Genomic DNA, 17,776 nt, shown 5'->3' with positions numbered 1-17,776 from the left:
TTTTTGCAACCCAAAATTTTTAAGCTAATAAAAAAAACTAATTTCTATGGAGTTAATGCACCAACATCCAGCTCTGAGCAGTTATCTACAAGGGGACACAATCTCAAGATTAGAGCTAGTCCATTTAGGAGTGAAATCAGGAAGTACTTTTTCCAGAGAGTAGTAGAAGTTTGGAACTTTCTCACCCAAAATGTGGTGGATGCTGGATCAAGGGCTCTGAAATTGAGGCCCTGATCAGTCATGATCTAATTGAATGGTGGGACTGAATGGCCTACTTCTGTTCCTAGTGTTCAACACATATACATAATGCAAACTGAAAATGCCATTCTTGAATAAAACTAAAATAATTGCCCGAGAAATCCAGAACAGCAAAATCACCTCTAGTGTTCTGCTCTTGATATATTAGACACACTATTGGGCCAAAACAATAAAAAAAAGGAAATACATTCTGTAAAGTTCTATTGCATCTGCGCAACTAGTTCATTTTTGAATTTAAAAGATCCAGAACAGTATTTTGGTGCAGAAGTAGGGGCTCTCAGTTATGTCACCTAGCTATATGTTTGCATGGCCAACTTCACAAGCATCAAATGAGTTCAAAACAGAAATCCCACATTCAAATGAATATTAAATGGTAACGTTTCACCCTATTTCATAAATTGCAACACATTACCAGAGCACCTCTAGCAATTGCATCACTTCCCAGCCCTGTATCGTCACATTTGGAGTCCTCCAAGAATCCATCCCTGAGCTTCATCTACTTTTCCTCCTCTGCTGTCCCTTGGTGAAATCAGCTGCAGACACACAGCTTTATCTTTCCACCACCTTACTCAACCCCTCCACTCTGACATACAGACTGCTTGTTTGATAACCTGTGCTAGATGAGCCATAAATTCATCCAGTTAAACAATGGGAAGTCCTGATGTTTGGCCCCCAATACAAAGTCTATCCTCACCATCACCCTATCTCCTTTCTAGATTCAATTATTCCATGCTTTCTCAGTCAGCTTTACATTCTCCTTAAACTTTGGCTCATTCACCAATCTGCTGCGCATATCCTATGCTGCACCAAGTCCTCACTCCCTCATCCTCACCTGACTTATGTTGGCCCTCAGTCCCCAAACAACTCCAGTTCATAATTAAATCCCACCATGGCCTTACCGTGGCTCAGTGGGTAGCACTTGCGCCTCAGAGTCAGAAGGTTGTGGTTTCAAGTCCCACTCCAGGGACTTGAGCACAAAAAAAAAATCTAGGCAGATACTCCAGCGCTACACTGTTGGAGGTGCCGTCTTTCAGATGAGATGTTAAACTGAGTCTACTCTCTCAAGTGGACGCAAAAGATCCCATGGCACTATTTCAAAGAGCAGGGGTGTTATCCCCAGTTTCCTGGCCAATATTTATCCCTCAATCAACATAACAAAAACAGATTATCTGCTCATTATCACATTGCTGTTTGTGGGTGCTTGCTTCTGTGCAAACTGGCTGCCGTGTTTTCCTATAGTACAACAGTGACTACGCTCCAAAGGTACTCCATTGGCTGTAAAACCCTTTGAGATGTTCAGTGGTGGTAAAAGGCGCTTTCAAATCGAAGTCTTTCTTTCTCCCTATAAGCTTCTCTACCCTTATTCTCCTCCAAAACTCCTCATCTGACATTGGCAGCCTTTGGGTCCCATTCTATGGAATTCCTTCCCCAAATCCCTGCGTTTCTCCACCTTCACCTCCAGAACTTTCCTTAAAACACAGCTATTTATCCAAGATTTTGGTCACTCCTCCTAATGACTTTTTTGGCTCAGCAACTGCTTTTATTGACATTCCTGTAGTACCAGAGATGTTTTTCTACATTTAAGGCACTACATAAATGCAAGTTGGTGCTCTTAAAATGCACACAAAAGAACATAAAAACATAAGAAATCGGAGCAGGAGTAGGACATTTGGCCCCTCGAGCCTGCTCCGCTATTCAATAAGATCATATCTGATCTGATGTTAGGCTCAGTTCCACTTCCCTGCCCGCTCCCCATAACCCTTCACTCCCTAAATCGCTCAAAAATCTGTCTAGCTCCGCCGTAAATATATTCAATGACCCAGCCTCCACAGCTCTGAGGTAGAGAATTCCACAGATTTACAACTCTTTAGGAGGAATTTCTTCTCTTGATCTCAGTTTTAAATGGGCAACCCCTTATTCTCAAACTATGCCCCCTAGTTCTAGATTCCCCCACGAGCGGAAACATCCTCTGCATCTACCCTGTCAAGCCCCCTCAGAATCTTATTTGTTTCAATAAGATGACTTCTCATTCCTCTAATCTCCAATGAGGCCCAACCTTTCTTCATAAGACAACCCCTTCAGCTCAGGAATCAACCTTGTGAACCTTCTCTAAACAGCCTCCAATGCAAGTATACCCCTCCTTAAATAAGGAAACTAAAACTGTATGTAGTACTCTAGGTGTGGCCTCACCAGTACCCTGTACTGTTGTAGCAGGACTTCTCTGCTTTTATACTCCATCCCCTTTGCAATAAAGGCCAACATTCCATTTGCTGTACCTGCATACTAACTGTGGGTTTCATGCAGAAGGACCTCCAGGTCCCTCTGTACTGCAGCATTTTCTACTTTCTCTCCATTTAAATAATAATTTGCTTTTTTATTTTTCCTGCCAAAGTGGATAACCTCACAGTTTTCCACATTAAACACCATCTGCCAAATGTCTGCCTACTCACTAAGCCTGTCTATATCCTTTTGCAGATTTTAGTGTGTCCTCCTCGCAACTTGCTTTCCCAACCATCTTTACATCAGTAAACTTGGCTACATTGCACTCGGTCCCTTCATCCAAGTGATTAATACAAATTGTAAATAGTTGAGGCCCCAGCACTGATCTCTGTGGCATCCCAATAGTTACTGATTGCCAACCAGAGAATGACCCATTTGTCCCAACTCTCTTTTTTCTGTTAGTCAGCCAGTTATCCATGCTAATATATTACCCCCAACCCCGTGAGCCTTTATCTTGTGCCACAATCTTTTATGTGGCACCTTATCGACTGCCTTCTGGAAATCCAAATATACCACATCCACTGGTTCTCCTTTATCCACTCTGCTCATTACATCCTCAAAAAGAACTTCAGCAAACATGTCAAACATTATTTCCCTTTCATAAAACCATGCTAACTCTGCTTGGCTGTATTTTGCTTTTCCAAATGTCCTGCTACTGCTTCCTTAATAATGGACTCCAGCATTTTCCCAATGACAGATGTTAGGCTAACTGGTCTATAGTTTCCTGTTTGCTGTCTGCCTTCTTTTTTAAATAGGGCATTACATTTGCAGTTTTCCAATCCGCCGGGACCTCTCCAAAATGCATGGAATTTTGGTAGATTACAATCAATTTATCCACTGTCTCTGCAGCCACCTCTTTGAAGACCCTAGGATGCAAGCCATCAGGTCCAGGGGACTTGTCCACCTTCAGTCTTATTATTTTACCAAGTACTTTATTTGAGTGCTAGTGATTGTTTTAAGTTCCTCGCTCCCTAAAGCCCCTTGATTGTCCATTATTGGGATATTTTGAGTGTCTTTTACCAAGAAGACCAATACAAAATATTTGTTCAAAATCTCTGCCATTTCCTTGTTCCCCATTATTAATTCCCCAGTCTCATCCTCTGAGGGATTAACATTTACATTAGCTACTCTCTTCCTTTTTATAAACCTGTAGAAACTCTTATTATCTGTTTTTATATTTCATGCTAGTTTACTCTCAATCTATCTTCCCTCTTATTTTTTTAGTTGTCCTTTGCTGGTTTTTAAAAAGTTTCCCAATCCTCTGGCCTCCCACTAATCTTGGCCATCTTGTATGCCATTGCTTTCAATTTGATACCACTATTAACATGTTGTATCAAATTGCAATCCTTTAAAATGAGACATGCTGTGTGCACATGGCCCCTCTCCCCAGATTTTCAATTTCTGGCCACCCCTTTTTCAAGCAAGTAAACAGCTGAAAATGCCCCCCCCCCTTGCATTTCAAGGTAGAGAAGGTATATCAGAGTAGCCTATCCTTACAGCATAGAACAGTATTAAGATATTCCAAAAAAGCTATTGAGTAAGCAAGCTAGTACAGGATCAGTCATTTTCTTCTTGCTTACATCAGTGATAAAAACTTAAAGAAATGCTAAATAACAATGCTAAATAAGGCAGCCAGAGAACAAAATGCCCCAGAAGGCAGTTAACAAATACAGCAGATATCAAATATTTTACAAATGTCACTGAAACCAATCAAAATCAACTAGTTATATTTAACGTTTTTATAATTATATTTTATTTAATGTGGTTAAAATATGAGAAGCTGTGAGCTGGATCCCAGTCACAACTTGAACTTTATTTTTTATCCCACAGCTCGTCATCCGTCTCTCGGTGGACAAGGCCCTAACGTCCATATTAAGCTTATACCTGGGGACCAAAGAATAGTGAATATAACCCCAATACTCAAAACAGGAGCCAGGCTCACATTGTGGAATATAGACCAGTTAATCTAACTGATCCTGGGGTATTTTTGTTGTTGAACTGTTACACAAATATTTCTCGCCGTTAGTCAACGAGACTAAACATCTGCATCCAGCGTTGGTCATTCCGCAGTTTTATTTACTTCTATTGATTGTATCGAGTAATAGTTTTCATTACGGCCAATTGAGCCGGGTGAAAACAGGCGAAAGAGCCCGTCATCTGGAAGCCCTGACTTCACACACTGACGCTACTACCCTCCGCCTCCATATCACTCACTGCGAACGGGCAAAATAAACATCAAGCTACCGGCTAGAAGTAAAGACACCAAGCCCGCATATCTTAACATAAACTAGTCAGTAACCGGCCTTCCTCCAACATCAACAACAACATCCACAAGACAAACGCTCTCACTCACCATCATGCACACTTCATAGCCACATCACACTTCCTCCAGCCGGGAAGTGACGCACTTCACTTATCGCCAATTGGCTGCCTTGCTTCTCCGGTTCTTGAATCTGTCACAGCCGTACAACGTGATGACATTAAACACATGCTTTCCGAGCGGACGGGTAAGGCTCGTTCAGCAATTTGTGTATAACGTCATCAGAAGCGGGGCGGTTGGCGTGACGCGCAGCGAAGCGGGATTGGCTGGAGGTGAGGAAGGTTCTGGGTCGATCTACTGTCGGCGTGAATGAGCGGCCAGGTTACAGCGAAAAACGGCCGGTAAATGTGAACATAGAATTACACAGCAGCGTCACCATTTAAACTGAATGCAGTCGGGCTGTGGCTTCAAGTGAAGCCGCGCCTGCACAGTTTGGGTATAGAAGGTACAATTGTCATGAACTTTATTTGACACGAGTCAGGACTGTTTGAGCCTGGATGGTCCAACGCTCAGTAGGTGACCACAGAATGGTTGCAATTTTGATACCCACAAAACTGCCCAGACAGACGACACTACTAAACCCTACACCATGTACAGAATGATACAGCACAGAGACCATTTGTCTGTACATCCTGGCGGGGGAGGCGGCAGGGGCGCAGTGATCCAAAGCGTCGAAGATTTTTTGTATGCCACTTAAATTATGAAAGCAACTTTACACTAATGGTTTTCAAATATTGCTCTGTAGGGGACCCTGCAAATAGTGCTATACCCAGGGGATCTTTTTGTCCTCATTTCTAAGGGACATTGCCAATTTTTCCCAGAAAAAAAGCTATCTTTGCAGAAAGCATTTATATTTGTATACAGCAAAATAAGTAACATGGAAGTAAATACAAAATACAGTGCGTTCAGAGTATATTATGTTTGCAATTGTATTAAAAACACCACAAGGGCCTTTTTTCATAATTTTTGTACTGGAGAATGGAACACTTACACCATAAAGCTTTTTGTACTCTTCTTAATCCCAAACTTAGAAGTCTATTACTTATTGCAACATTCTAGCCATCCTGTACCCTTTGAGCTTGCCCAGCTAGGGTCGTGGATTCACAGCCACTAAGATGAGCTTGTCGAAACACATTTCATTCTGGAGGAGGATTTTCATTCTATCCTGGCGAGATTGAAGAGTCCCGGTGGTGAAAGAAACTGCTAACCGACTGCCATCTCATCCAATCAAAAGGCCTAGTTTTGTGGAATTTGTGCCTTGATTCCGCGATTTAAAAAATGAATATCAAGACATCTGAAACTTTGTGGAAAAGCTGCTTCATTCCCTTCTAATCTGTGGAGACTCTCCACCAAATTTAATCTTTTCCTATTGAGAGGTGCCCAGCCTGTACTATAGATATGTAAAGAGAAAAAGGTTAGTAAAGACAAACGTAGGTCCCCTGCAGTCAGAATCAGGGGAAGTCATAACGGGGAACAAAGAAATGGCGGACCAATTGAACAAGAACTTTGGTTCGGTATTCACTGAGGAGGACACAAACAACCTTCTGGATATAAAAGGGGTCGGAGGGTCTAGTAAGGAGGAGGAACTGAGGGAAATCCTTATTAGTCGGGAAATTGTGTTGGGGAAATTGATGGGATTGAAGGCCGATAAATCCCCAGGGCCTGACGGACTGCATCCCAGAGTACTTAAGGAGGTGGCCTTGGAAATAGTGGATGCATTGACAGTCATTTTCCAACATTCCATTGACTCTGGATCAGTTCCTATGGAGTGGAGGGTAGCCAATGTAACCCCACTTTTTAAAAAAGGAGGGAGAGAGAAAACAGGGACTCATAGAACGGTCAGCCTGACATCGGTAGTGGGTAAAATGATGGAATCAATTATTAAGGATGTCATAGCAGTGCATTTGGAAAGAGGTAATATGATAGGTCCAAGTCAGCATGGATTTGTGAAAGGGAAATCATGCTTGACAAATCTTCTGGAATTTTTTGAGGATGTTTCCAGTAGAGTGGACAAGGGAGAACCAGTTGATGTGGTATATTTAGACTTTCAGAAGGCTTTCGACAAGGTCCCACACAAGAGATTAATGTGCAAAGTTAAAGCACATGGGATTGGGGGTAGTGTGCTGACATGGATTGAGAACTGGTTGTCAGGCAGGAAGCAAAGAGTAGGAGTAAATGGGGACTTTTCAGAATGGCAGGCAGTGACTAGTGGGGTACCGCAAGGTTTTGTGCTGGGGCCCCAACTGTTTACACTGTATATTAATGATTTAGATGAGGGGATTAAATGTAGTATCTCCAAATTTGCGGATGACACTAAGTTGGGTGGCAGTGTGAGCTGCGAGGAGGATGCTATGAGGCTGCAGAGCGACTTGGATAGGTTAGGTGAGTGGGCAAATGCATGGCAGATGAAGTATAATGTGGATAAATGTGAGGTTATCCACTTTGGTGGTAAAAACAGAGAGACAGACTATTATCTGAATGGTGACAGATTAGGAAAAGGGGAGGTGCAAAGAGACCTGGGTGTCATGGTACATCAGTCATTGAAGGTTGGCATGCAGGTACAGCAGGCGGTTAAGAAAGCAAATGGCATGTTGGCCTTCATAGCGAGGGGATTTGAGTACAGGGGCAGGGAGGTGTTGCTACAATTGTACAGGGCCTTGGTGAGGCCACACCTGGAGTATTGTGTACAGTTTTGGTCTCCTAACCTGAGGAAGGACATTCTTGCTATTGAGGGAGTGCAGCGAAGGTTCACCAGACTGATTCCCGGGATGGCGGGACTGACCTATCAAGAAAGACTGGATCAACTGGGCTTGTATTCACTGGAGTTCAGAAGAATGAGAGGGGACCTCATAGAAACGTTTAAAATTCTGACGGGGTTAGACAGGTTAGATGCAGGAAGAATGTTCCCAATGTTGGGGAAGTCCAGAACCAGGGGACACAGTCTAAGGATAAGGGGGAAGCCATTTAGGACCGAGATGAGGAGGAATTCCTTCACCCAGAGAGTGGTGAACCTGTGGAATTCTCTATCACAGAAAGTTGTTGAGGCCAATTCACTAAATATATTCAAAAAGGAGTTAGATGAAGTCCTTACTACTAGGGGAATCAAGGGGTATGGTGAGAAAGCAGGAATGGGGTACTGAAGTTGCATGTTCAGCCATGAACTCATTGAATGGCGGTGCAGGCTAGAAGGGCCGAATGGCCTACTCCTGCACCTATTTTCTATGTTTCTATGTTTCTATGACTCGTATCAAGAACTTGGCAGAGCCAGAGATTATACTTGCATCTCATCACTCTGTTATAACATTGATGTTCCCACATGTAAATTAGGACAGCTAGCTCAATGTTGCTACATCAGATTTTAGAAATGCTGCAATTCAGAATTATAATTATGAACATTAGTAAACTGTTGGCAGACGCCATGTTAGGCACCTGAAATTTAGTCACTAAATTTTTTTGCTGCAAAAAGACACTCTTCCTATGATAGTGTTGATATTTTTACACTTCATCAGAATTTCTTATCCCTATAGGTGCTGAGATCAATTGTATCACCTATATTAAGACTGTAATTACAGGCTGGGAATTAAATCATGGTTCTTCTGGTCTGTAAAGGTCATTGATAAGTGTTTTTTTTCCGTTGGGCCATTGAGGCTTGCATTTAGATTCTGAGATGCCTTTGGCATATCATATAAATTATTTATACTGTGACAATATTATTTCTAGTGTTTAGTGGAAAACATAGAGGACAAGATTTCGTTATAGGTGCAGATTAGAAAATAAACATTTGTTGTGAAGTTTAACATTCAATTCTTGTATTCCAACAAATTTACCCTTGCCTATAGGTAATCTGTTGTGACATACAGAGAAAGCTGTTCATAATTGGTACAAATCCCAAACAGTAAAGACATAAGCTGAATTGGATTTTAGCTTTACTTGTGGTGCAAAGTTATATTTGTGGGTGAACAATTTTCAGTGCAGAATGATGGAGGTGCTTGGTGGGGTCATGTGAAACAGCTTGAATTTGATGGAAAGGTAGTTTTAAAAACAAATTTAAACAAACATGTTTATTTTAAGAGAAGGCACATTTGCTGTTGGCATTTTCAAACAATTGAATTACTCTTGTCAGTTTTCCATATAATATTAAAAAAATTCAAATGATACCTCAGTTGTGGAGTAAACTACCAGTCTACACACCACATATGTATTATAAAAAAAATTATAAATTAATATATAATCTGATAATTCACCATAAAAATATGTCAGAGGTAATACCCTCAGTGCTAAATCATGTATGTGTAAACAGCATTTGCAATATAATGAGCTACCGTTGCAGAATTCTTCAATGATAGTGAAAACATAATTTCAAAGCAAAAGACAATTACAGTAGAAAATTTCACAATTAATACATATGCATTATATATACAAAATAAGATTGTTCAAAAGGCAATAATTTAATTTTGGGCACTTCAAATGATAATTATACAACTCTTTTGGCATATTGTATTACCTGAACCATTCAAATGTTATTATCTTCTTACTCATTGATCTTATGTAATGATTTGGGGACCAATTGTTATAGTAGGTTAGTACATTGATCCTAAAGATTGGTGATGGACTGACTAATGGGTTGGGTTAGATAATGTGCTTTCACTTCTTAAGACCTGGGTTTAAATTTAGCACAGATTGATGGGAGAATGCACTCCTCTCTCTTGACTAATGGTATTGTGTGAAATGAGTTTGGGTAGTCTCAATCCATTTCCCAGTGAACATGTTGCAAAGCACAATCCTAATTCGCCTAATCCGTTCCGTCATCAACATCCATATAGCCCCAAAGCAGCGACGGCAGCGGAAGCAGTGCCGCAGAAAAATCAACACCGGGGCACCAGCTGAGAGAGCCCTATGCAGCCAGCGCCTCACTGCTAACCTGGCCACCCTTAATGACCCTGAGACGCAGAGTGCCCACAGCACTTGGTCTGCCCTCCAGGCCACCGTAACCAGTGCCTGCGAAGAGACGCTCGGTCACTCAACCAGGGAACACCAGGACTGGTTTGATGAGAGTGACCAGGAGATTCAAGAGCTAATAAGTCTCAAGCGCAGGGCATTTCTGAACCTAAAACAACAACCTAACTCTGGAGCAGCAAAGCAGCTTTACCGACGGCTTAAGGCCAAGATCCAAAAAAAACCCGCGATCTAAAGAATAGATAGAGTGGAGAAAGCACAGGAGATACAGCAGCTGGCCGACAGCAATGATGTGTGAGGATTCTTCACTGCAGTCAAGTCCACTTATGGCTAAGGCCCCACTCCATTGCTGGCCAAGAGTGGGGAGACACTCATCAAGGACACCGAGGCAGTCAGGACCCGCTGGAAGCAGCACTTCGGCGCATCAGGAGCGGATGGAATCCCCGTTAAGCCACGAAAGAATAGTGGAGAGGCACGAATGCATAACCTCATCTGGAAGGAGGAGAGCAAACCGGGAGATTTTAGATGCAGAAATCGTTATCATCTTTTTTTTTTAAAAAGGGGACAAGTCCGACTTTGGCAACTACAGAAGAATCTCCCTGTTATCAGCCACTGGGAAAGTCATCGCTAGAATCCTCCTTAACCGTCTTCTCCCCGTGGTTGAGGAGCTCCTCCTGGAGTCACAGTGCGGATTCCGTCCAGTACGGAGTACAATGGACATGATCTTTACGGTGCAACAACTGCAAGAGAAATGCAGGGAACAGTCACCTTTGACCTTATAAAGGCCTTTGACACTGTTAACCACGAGGGACTATGGAGCGTCCTCCTCCGTTTCGGCTGCCCCCAAAAGTTTGTCGCCATCCTCTGCCTGCTCCATGACGACATGCAAGCCGTGATCCTGACCAACGGATCCACCACAGACCCAATCCACATCCGGACCGGGGTCAAGCAGGGCTGCATCATCACGCCAGCCCTCTTCTCAATCTTCTTCACTGTAATGCTCCACCTCACACTCAACAAGCTCCCCGCTAGAGTGGAACTAAACTACATAACCAGTGGGATCCTGTTCAACCTTCGTCGCATCCAGGCCAGATCCAAGACTGTCCCACCCTCTGTCGTCGAGCTACAGTACGCGGACGACGCTTGCGTCTGCGCACATTGAGGCTGAACTCCAAGTCATCGTCAACATCTTTACCGAAGCGTACGAAAGCATGGGCCTTACACTAAACATCCATAAGAAAAAGGCCCTTCACCAACCTGACCCTGTCACACAGTCATCAAGATCCACAGCACTGCCCTGGACAATGTTGATCATTTTCCATACCTCGGGAGCCTATTATCAGCAGGGGCAGACACTGATGATGAGGTTCAACACCACCTCCAGTGCGCCAGTGCAGCCTTCGGCTGCCTGAGGAAGTGAGTGTTCGCAGATCAGGCCCTCAAATCTGGCACCAAGCTTATGGTCTACAGGGCTTTTGTGATACCTGTCCTCCTGTATGGCTCAGAGATGGGGACTATATACAGTAGACACCTTAAATTACTGGAGAAATACCACCAATGATGTCTCCGCAAGATCTTGCAAATCCCCTGGGACAGACGCACCAAGGTTAGTGTTCTCGATCAGGCCAACATCCCCAGCATTGATGCACTGACCACACTCGACCAGCTCCATTGGGCAGGCCACATTGTTCGCATGTCCGACACAAGACTCCCAAAGCAAGCGCTCTACTCGGAACTCCGCCACGGCAAGCAAGCCCCAGATGGGCAGAGGAAACGTTTCAAGGACACCCTCAAAGCTTCCTTGATAAAGTGCAACATCCCCACTGACACCTGGGAGTCCCTGGTCAAAGACCGGCTTAAGTGGAGGAAGAGCATCCAGGAGGGCGCTGAACACCTCGAGTCTCGTCGCCGAGAGCATGCAAAAAACAAGCGCAGGCAGCGGAAGAACCATGCGGCGAACCATGCGGCAAACCAGATTCCTCACCCACCCTTTCCTTCAGCGACTGTCTGTCCCACCTGTGAAGGAGACTGTAATTCCCGTATTGGACTGTTCAGTCACCTGAGAACTCACTTTTAGAGTGGAAGCAAGTCTTCCTCGATTTCAAGGGATTGCCTATGATGATGATGAATGCCACTAATTGTCCTCAGCCCTTACTTCTGAAGAGCAATGAGTGGAGCCATAGGATTTAGCTCCAAGCTAAATCGATCCTTATGGTGGTGAATTTCGGGCCCTATGTATTTTAATTTCTGCATTTCCTTGCTGTTTCTCTGGCTTTTGGGTGTTGTGTAATGAGAGAGGATTAATTAGCAATCTCGTTGTGCGAGGCCCCTTGGGGAAGAGTGACCATAATATGGTGGAATTCTGCATTAGGATGGAGAATAAAACAGTTAATTCAGAGACCATGGTCCAGAACTTAAAGAAGGGTAACTTTGAAGGTATGAGGCGTGAATTGGCTAGGATAGATTGGCGAATGATACTGAAGGGGTTGACTGTGGATGGGCAATGGCAGACATTTAGAGACCGCATGGATGAACTACAACAATTGTACATTCCTGTCTGGCGTAAAAATAAAAAAGGGAAGGTGGCTCAACCGTGGCTATCAAGGAAAATCAGGGATAGCATTAAAGCCAAGGAAGTGGCATACAAATTGGCCAGAAATAGCAGCGAACCCGGGGACTGGGAGAAATTTAGAACTCAGCAGAGGAGGACAAAGGGTTTGATTAGGGCAGGGAAAATGGAGTACGAGAAAAAGCTTGCAGGGAACATTAAGACGGATTGCAAAAGTTTCTATAGATATGTAAAGAGAAAAAGGTTAGTAAAGACAAATGTAAGTCCCCTGCAGTCAGAATCAGGGGAAGTCATAACGGGGAACAAAGAAATGGCGGACCAATTGAACAAGTACTTTGGTTCGGTATTCACTGAGGAGGACACAAACAACCTTCCGGATATAAAAGGGGTCGGGGGGTCTAGTAAGGAGGAGGAACTGAGGGAAATCCTTATTAGTCGGGAAATTGATGGGATTGAAGGCCGATAAATCCCCAGGGCCTGATGGACTGCATCGCAGAGTACTTAAGGAGGTGGCCTTGGAAATAGTGGATGCATTGACAGTCATTTTCCAACATTCCATTGACTCTGGATCAGTTCCTATGGAGTGGAGGGTAGCCAATGTAACCCCACTTTTTAAAAAAGGAGGGAGAGAGAAAACAGGGAATTACAGACCGTCAGCCTGACGTCGGTAGTGGGTAAAATGATGGAATCAATTATTAAGGATGTCATAGCAGTGCATTTGGAAAAAGGTAATATGATAGGTCCAAGTCAGCATGGATTTGTGAAAGGGAAATCATGCTTGACAAATCTTCTGGAATTTTTTGAGGATGTTTCCAGTAGAGTAGACAAGGGAGAACCAGTTGATGTGGTATATTTGGACTTTCAGAAGGCTTTCGACAAGGTCCCACACAAGAGATTAATGTGCAAAGTTAAAGCACATGGGATTGGGGGTAGTGTGCTGACATGGATTGAGAACTGGTTGTCAGGCAGGAAGCAAAGAGTAGGAGTAAATGGGGACTTTTCAGAATGGCAGGCAGTGACTAGTGGGGTACCGCAAGGTTCTGTGCTGGGGCCCCAGCTGTTTACACTGTACATTAATGATTTAGACGAGGGGATTAAATGTAGTATCTCCAAATTTGCGGATGACACTAAGTTGGGTGGCAGTGTGAGCTGCAAGGAGGATTCTATGAGGCTGCAGAGCGACTTGGATAGGTTAGGTGAGTGGGCAAATGCATGGCAGATGAAGTATAATGTGGATAAATGTGAGGTTATCCACTTTGGTGGTAAAAACAGAGAGACAGACTATTATCTGTGGTGACAGATTAGGAAAAGGGGAGGTGCAAAGAGACCTGGGTGTCATGGTACATCAGTCATTGAAGGTTGGCATGCAGGTACAGCAGGCGGTTAAGAAAGCAAATGGCATGTTGGCCTTCATAGCGAGGGGATTTGAGTACAGGGGCAGGGAGGTGTTGCTACAATTGTACAGGGCCTTGGTGAGGCCACACCTGGAGTATTATGTACAGTTTTGGTCTCCTAACCTGAGGAAGGACATTCTTGCTATTGAGGGAGTGCAGCGAAGGTTCACCAGACTGATTCCCGGGATGGCGGGACTGACCTATCAAGAAAGACTGGATCAACTGGGCTTATATTCACTGGAGTTCAGAAGAATGAGAGGGGACCTCATAGAAACGTTTAAAATTCTGACTGGGTTAGACAGGTTAGATGCAGGAAGAATGTTCCCAATGTTGGGGAAGTCCAGAACCAGGGGACACAGTCTAAGGATAAGGGGGAAGCCATTTACGACTGAGATGAGGAGGAATTTCTTCACCCAGAGAGTGGTGAACCTGTGGAATTCTCTACCACAGAAAGTTGTTGAGGCCAATTCACTAAATATATTCAAAAAGGAGTTAGATGAAGTCCTTACTACTAGGGGAATCAAGGGGTATGGTGAGAAAGCAGGAATGGGGTACTGAAGTTGCATGTTCAGCCATGAACTCATTTAATGGCGGTGCAGGCTAGAAGGGCCGAATGGCCTACTCCTGCACCTATTTTCTATGTTTCTATGTTTTTGTTCTTTTATCTCTCTCTGTCTCTCTCTCTCCCTTGACTCCCTTATCATTCAACAATCTGTCTATCTCCACCTTAAATATATTCAAAGACCCAGCCTCCACAGGTCTCTGGGGTACAGAATTCCATAGATTCACGACCCTCTGAGAGAAGAAATTCCTCCTCATTTCTGTTTTAAATGGGCAACCCCTTATTCTGAACCTATGCCCCCTAGTTCTAGATTCCCCCATGAGCAAAAACATCCTCTCTGCATCTACCCTGTCAAGTCCCCTCAGAATCTTATATGATTCAATAAGATCGCCTCTCATTCTTCTAAATTCCAAGGAGTATCGGCCCAACCTGCTCAACCTTTCTTCATATGACAACCCGTTCATCTCAGGAATCGACCTCGTGAACCTTCTCTGAGCTGCCTATAATGCAAGTATATCCCTCCTTAAATAAGGAGACCAAAACTATGCAGTACTCCAGATGTGGTCTTACCAACGTTGTGTACAGTTGTAGCAGGACTTACCCACTTTTTTATACTCCATTCCCCTTGCAATAATGGCCAACATTCCATTTGCCTTCCTAATTGCTTGCTGTACCTGCATACTAACTTTTGTGTTTCATGCACAAGAACCCCTAGATTCCTCTGTACCGCAACATTTTGTAATCTCTCTCCATTTAAATAAAAAAAAAAATTATTTTTCCAACTAAAGTGCATAACCTCACACTTTCCCACATTATACTCCATCTGCCAGATTTTTGCCCACTCACTGAGCCTATCTATATCCCTTTGTAATTTCTTTGCATCATTCTCACAACTTGCTTTCCCACCTATCAGCAAATTTGACTACGTTATACTCGGTCCCTTCATCCAAGTCATTGAACAAATACTTTGGTTCTGTCTTCACAAAGGAAGACACAAATAACCTTCCGGAAATACTCTGGGACAGAGGGTCTAGTGAGAAGGAGGAACTGAAGGAAATCCTTATTAGTCAGGAAATTGTGTTCGGGAAATTGATGGGATTGAAGGCAGATAAATCCCCAGGGCCTGATAGTCTGCATCCCAGAGTACCTAAGGAAGTGGCCCTAGAAATAGTGGATGCATTGGTGATCATTTTCCAGCAGTCTATGGACTGGAAGGTAGCTAATATAACACCACGTTTTAAGAAAGGAGGGAGAGAGAAAACAGGTAATTATAGACCGGTATGCCTGACATCAGTGGTGGGGAAATTGTTGGAATCAATTTATTAAAGATGAATTAGCAGTGCATTTGGAAAGCAGTGACAGGATCGGTCCAAGTCAGCATGGATTTATGAAAGGGAAATCATGCTTGACAAATCTTCTAGAATTTTTTGAGGTTGCAACTAGTAGAGCGGACAGGGGAGAACCAGTGGATGTGGTGTATTTGGACTTTCAAAAGGCATTTGACAAGGTCCCACACGAGATTGGTGTGTAAAATTAAAGCACGTGGTATTGGGGGTAATGTATTGACGTGGATAGAGAACTGGTTGGCAGACAGGAAGCAGAGAGTCGGGATAAATGAGTCCTTTTCAGAATGGCAGGCAGTGACTACTGGGGTGCCGCAGGGTTCAGTGCTGGGACCCCAGCTAGTTACAATATACATCAATGATTTAGATGAAGGAATTGAATGTAATAGCTCCAAGTTTGCAGATGACACTAAACTGGGTGGTGGTGTGAGCTGCGAGGAGGATACTAAGATGCTGCAGGGTGGCTTGGACAGGTGAGGTGAGTGAGCAAATGCATGGCAGATGCAGTATAATGTGGATAAATGTGAGGTTATCCACTTTGGTGGCAAAAACACGAAGGCAGAAAATTATCTGAATGGCAGCAGATTAGGAAAAGGGGAGGTGCAACGAGACCTGGGTGTCATGGTACATCAGTCATTGAAAGTTGGCATGTTGGCCTTCATAGGTAGGGGATTTGAGTATAGGAGCAGGGAGGTCTTAATGCAGTTGCACAGGGTCTTGGTGAGGCCTCACCTGGAATATTGTGTTCAGTTTTGGGCTCCTAATCGGAGGAAGGACGTTCTTGCTGTTGAGGGAGAGCAGCGAAGGTTCACCAGACTGATTCCCGGGATGGCAGGACTGACATATGAGAAGAGATTGGATCAACTGGGCCTGTATTCACTGGAATTTAGAAGAATGAGAGGGGATCTCATAGAAATGTATAAAATACTGACAGGACTGGACAGGTTAGATGCAGGAAGAATGTTCCCAATGTTGGGGAAGTCCAGACCCAGGGGACACAGTCTAAGGATAAGGGGTAAGCCATTTAAGACCGAGATGAGGAGAAACTTCTTCACTCAGAGAGTTGTTAACCTGTGAAATTCTCCACCGCAGAGAGTTGTTGATGCCAGTTCGTTGGATATATTCCAAGAGGGAGTTAGATATGGCCCTTACGGCTAAAGGGATCAAAGGGTATGGAGAGAAAGCAGGAAAGAGGTGATGATCAGCCATGATCTTATTGAATGGTGGTGCAGGCTCGAAGGGCTGAATGGGCTACTCTTGCACCTATTTTCTATGTTTCTGTATAAATTGTAAATCGTTGAGCTCCCAGCACTGATCCCTGTGGCACACCACTAGTTACAGTTTACCAACCTGAAAATGACCCATTTGAGGGATTAAGCTGTGACTGCCTGCTGCAACATAATGGGCATTAAACCAGGAACCGATGAGGAAGGTCAGTCGGAGCTCTGAACTGAATTGGCTGCTCTCTCCGGGCAGCAGTTAGGGTGCCTGGGCAAAGGAGAAATCAGGCAAGATTGCGCTTTGCAACATGTTCCCTGGGAAATGGATTGAGACTACCCAAACTCATCTCACACAATACCATTACAGTCAGGAGAGTATTTTCCTACCAGTGGTTGTCCAGTGATAGTCATTGGAAAATTGTATGTTTCATTGATAGAAGATAGCTGTAGGTGATGGCTGTGCAGAATTTCACATGTAAAATGCCCTTTCAAATGAATTATCAAGCACCTCTGGAACTGCAGTCCAGCCTGAGCCAGCACCTTCAAGAAGGGAGAAAGAAAATTGGTGGGAGAAAAAATGGCCATCATGATTTTGAGGAGGCATACAATCGTACATATTTTCATTGAGAATCTCAGCTGTTATTTCTGTAGGTTCATGGTACTAAAATGTCCATAGAAACAGGCACTTACAGGAAGTTCTTTTTGTAATCCTTTTACAACTCGGGTTTCTGCAGAGAATATGGAAATTCCTCCTGAAAATAGAGTATAGAAGTGTCCAGTATCCCTCTGCGTAATATAACTATCAGCTGCAAGTGATTTGTTAATAAGTTGGTAGTAATGATGCCAAGATCAAACATAAATTCTTCAGTGTTTG

At 43.6% G+C, this 17,776-nt stretch overlaps 2 protein-coding genes across 5 annotated transcripts in view; one reads left to right on the top strand and one right to left on the bottom strand.

Annotated features, from left to right (window-relative positions):
• tmem167a (transmembrane protein 167A) overlaps positions 1 to 4,993 on the bottom strand; it is a 40,171-nt gene extending 35,178 nt beyond the window's left edge. The window contains exon 1 of the mRNA XM_070866875.1: positions 4,892 to 4,993. Within this exon, the coding sequence (XP_070722976.1) occupies positions 4,892 to 4,897 (6 nt within the window). The 5' untranslated portion in view covers positions 4,898 to 4,993. The remainder of the gene's footprint in view (positions 1 to 4,891) is intronic.
• A 116-nt stretch (positions 4,994 to 5,109) lies between these two features.
• xrcc4 (X-ray repair complementing defective repair in Chinese hamster cells 4) overlaps positions 5,110 to 17,776 on the top strand; it is a 691,243-nt gene continuing 678,576 nt past the window's right edge. For 3 of the 4 annotated variants that reach the window (XM_070885479.1, XM_070885499.1, XM_070885508.1), the window contains exon 1: positions 5,115 to 5,199. The gene's annotated coding sequence lies outside the window, so the exon portion shown is untranslated. Of the gene's footprint in view, positions 5,200 to 17,776 lie in introns of all 4 variants that reach the window. The other variant, XM_070885488.1, reaches the window with a different exon arrangement.

This window comes from Pristiophorus japonicus, chromosome 1, assembly GCF_044704955.1.
Source record: "Pristiophorus japonicus isolate sPriJap1 chromosome 1, sPriJap1.hap1, whole genome shotgun sequence".
Lineage (NCBI taxonomy): Eukaryota > Metazoa > Chordata > Chondrichthyes > Pristiophoridae > Pristiophorus > Pristiophorus japonicus.
Note: the sequence above shows the minus strand (reverse complement) of the source record. Positions and strands in the feature narration are given on the sequence as shown.